The sequence below is a fragment of the Salvelinus sp. IW2-2015 genome, unplaced genomic scaffold (assembly GCF_002910315.2).
Source record: "Salvelinus sp. IW2-2015 unplaced genomic scaffold, ASM291031v2 Un_scaffold4130, whole genome shotgun sequence".
NCBI lineage: Eukaryota > Metazoa > Chordata > Actinopteri > Salmoniformes > Salmonidae > Salvelinus > Salvelinus sp. IW2-2015.
Genome location: NW_019945402.1, coordinates 7,351 through 10,853, shown reverse-complemented (window position 1 = coordinate 10,853; position 3,503 = coordinate 7,351). Strand labels below are relative to the sequence as shown.

Sequence of the window (3,503 nt, the reverse complement as noted above, 5' to 3'; positions counted from 1 at the left end):
CACAAACACAGTGCACCGGTCCTTCACGCACATTTCCTCCTCCTCTCTCCTCTCTGTATTTTATTCTCCCCCTCTCTCTCTTATTCTCCCCCTCTCTCTTCTCTGTATTCTCCCCCCTCTCTCTCTGGCTGTATGCTCCCTCTCTCTACCTGTTCCCCCATCTCTCTCTCTGTGATCCTCCCCTCCCTTTCTCTGGTTGTCTCCCCCTCTCATCTCTGTATGCTCCCCCTCTCTCTCTCTGGTATTCTCCCCCCTCTCGTCTCCTTCTCTGTATTCTCCCCCCTCTCTGCTCTGTATATTCCCCCCCTCTTCGATCTCTGTATTCTCCCCCTCTCTGCTCTCGTTATCATCTCCCCCTCTCTCTCTCTGTAATTCTCCCCCCTCTCTCTCTCTCTGTATTTCTCCCCCTCCCTCTCTCTTTATTCTCCCCCCTCTCTCTCTGTATTCTCCCTCTCTCTCTTCTCTGTATTCTCTCCCCCTCCCTTCTCTCCCTCTCTCTCTCTCTCTCTCTGTATTCTCCCTCCCTCCGCTCTCTCTCTCTCTCTCTCTCTCTCTGTATTCTCCCCCCTCCCTCTCTCTCTCTCCTTCTCGTCTTCGTATTCTCCCCTCCCTCTCTCTCTCTCTCTTTCTCTGTATTCTCCCCCCTCTCTTCTCTTCTCTCCTCTGTATTCTCCCCCCCTCTCTCTCGTATTCCTCCACCCCCCTCCCCCTCTCTCTCTCTGTCTCTCCTCTGAATTCTCCCCGCCCCCTCTCTCTCTCTCTCTCTCTGGTATTCTCCCCCTCCCTCTCTCTCTCCCTCTGTCTCTCTGTATTCTCCCCCCCTCGTCTCTCTGTCTCTCTTATTCTCCCCCCTCCCCCTTTCTCTCTGTCTCTCTGTATTCTCCCTCCCCTCTCTCCTTCTCTCTCTCTCTCTGTATTTCTCCCTCCCTCCCTCTCTCTCTCTCCTCTCTCTGTATTTCTCCCCTCCCTCTTCTCTCTCTGTTATCTCTCTGTATTTCTGACCCACCCTTACGGAATCTCCTCCTCTTTCTCCGTGCTTCTCCTTCTTTAAATTTCCATTGTTCTTTCCGTCTATCCTCTCTTTCCTCCTCCTCCGATTCTCTATCTGTGTTCTTTCTCCTTCTCATCTCATCCTCAGGCCGCCTCTTCTCCGTTTCCCTCTGCCTGTACTCCTTCTCTGCCCATCTCACGCTCCTCTTTCTCTGTATCCCAATTGGTATTGCCTTTCAACCGTTTCTACAGACACGCGACCTCCTTAGACCTGCATCTCCATAGGGTATAATGCGGTCGGGACCACAGCAAACCTAATCGCTCCGTGCGACCTCTCTAGAACCTTTCAGAGACCATAATTGGTGGTTAAGATGAGCTCCTGACTGAAAGGTTTAACCCTCTTATCCATTGGTATTCCTTCACCGTTTCACAAGATCACGTGACCTCCTATAGACCCTGCATCTCCATAGGTTGTTAATGCGGATCCGAGACCATAAAATGGTGGTATAAGATGAGCTCCCTGACTAAAAGGATTACCCTCTGTATCCATTGGTATTCCTTCACCGTTTCTCAGATCATGTGACCTCCTAAGGATTAACCACTATGTAATCTCTGAAATGGCCTATCTTATCACTCAAGCCTCCTAATGTACAGTATATATCTTATTCTTATATATTATAATATATACTAACCCTAGATAGGACTGTCTTAAGATGCACTGTATAATACAAAAGTCAATGTGGACAACCCTTGTTCTTATATTTTTCGGGACTGGGTCGCTGGAAAAAATCACACAGCCGCCATCGAGCATATGCTCCATAGACAACGTTGCCAGTAACCAATGGCCGATACTGAAGAGCTCAGTGACTTTCAAGTGGCACCATCATAGGATGCCACTTTTTCCAACACAGTCAGTTTTGTTCAAATTTCGCTCTGCTGGCTGAGCCGACGCCGTCAAGTGTAAGTGCTTTATTGTGAATGGAAACGTCTAGGAGCAACAAGCTCAGCAAAAGCGAAGTGGTAGCCACAACAAGCTCACAGAACGAGCCGACTGAGTGCAGTGCTCGAGTAAACGCGTCCTCGTTGCAACACTCACTACCGAGTTGCCAGCTGCCTCTGGAAGCAACGTCAGCACAATAACGTTATTCGGGAGCTTCATGAAATGGGTTTCCATGACCGAGCAGCCGCACACAAGTCTAAGATCAACCATGCGCAATAGCCAAGCGTCGGCTGGAGTGGGGTAAAGCTCGCCGCCATTGGACTCTGAGCAGTTGAGATGCGTTCTCTGGGTTGAAGAATCAAGCTTCACCATCCTTGGCAAGTCAACGGACGAACCTGGTTTGGATAAGGGGAGGATGGGCTGTGGACAGGAGAGAGGGGGAGGATGGGCTGTGGACAGGAGATAGGGGGAGGATGGGCTGTGGACAGGAGAGTGGAGGAGGATGGGCTGTGGACAGGAGAGAGGGGGAGGATGGGCTGTGGACAGGAGAGAGGGGGAGGATGGGCTGTGGACAGGAGAGGCTGGTTTCATGTTCTTCTCAACTTAAATTAATGTATGTTGTTCTCTGCAGTTTGTGTGTGTATATCCTCAGTCAGAATGTGTGTTTAACTGTGTGTGTTTGTGTGTGTGTGTGTGTGTCCTCAGTGAGGCCAATGAGGATGCTGTCATGAGGAGAGGAGGGTGTCCAGGGAATGGAGGCAGTTTCTCTCCCTGTCCCACTGCACTCCAAGAAGTCTGTCTCCCTGCTGGTCTCTCTGTCTGCAGGGAATAAGAGCCAAGCACAGCTGGACTGCATGGGACCACAGCTAGCCTGGATGGCTCTGGGTGCAACTGGACCTGGCCTGAGAGAAGACCTAGTCTAAGTTGGTCTAATTTGGAGCCAAGTTTAGGTGTAGCCCCCGTGCTGGAGCTGGTCTGAGAGGGTCTTCCTGGACCTGGTTTGGAGAGTCAGGATGAGACCACCTCTCCTGCTGACTGCTGCCTTACTGGCCCTATGGACCGTTGCCCTGGTGACTGGAGACTACACAGATACACACCAAGACAGAGCTGATGACAGCAACACAGATGGACACAGAGACACTCAATCAGTCTCAGGTATAGACATGCCTCCAAAAGACTTCCTTCCAGGAACACAGACAGATTCCCACGGGGACACACAGACAGACACATATGATCAACATCCGGACGCAAACTCAAACTCCCATCCGGACGTACACGAACACCCAGACAGCCATCGTATCAGCAGTGGTCTGATGCAGTGTGGGGAGTACAGTAACGAGGTGTTGCCAAACGGTCAGTGTCGAGTCACAGCCACGCTGCCTCAGCTCCAACACCAGCGCTGCCCGGACATGTTCCGCTGCACTGATGAAGTGTCCTATTGGCTGCAGGAGAACCAGGAGAGGAAGCAGCAGTTGCAGGACCTCCAGGAGACCATCTCACAGCTACAAGAGGAACTCCGTAGTCACAGGCACCGAATCAAGGTCCTGGAGCTACAGGTCAGTTACCGCCACAT

The 3,503-nt window shown here is 51.3% G+C and overlaps 1 protein-coding gene across 1 annotated transcript in view; it reads left to right on the top strand.

Moving 5' to 3' along the window:
* The window catches only part of LOC139026212 (uncharacterized), a 19,085-nt gene that overhangs the window by 14,418 nt on the left and 1,164 nt on the right, over positions 1-3,503 (top strand). The window contains exon 2 of the mRNA XM_070441503.1: positions 2,636-3,486. Within this exon, the coding sequence (XP_070297604.1) occupies positions 2,944-3,486 (543 nt within the window). The 5' untranslated portion in view covers positions 2,636-2,943. The remainder of the gene's footprint in view (positions 1-2,635; positions 3,487-3,503) is intronic.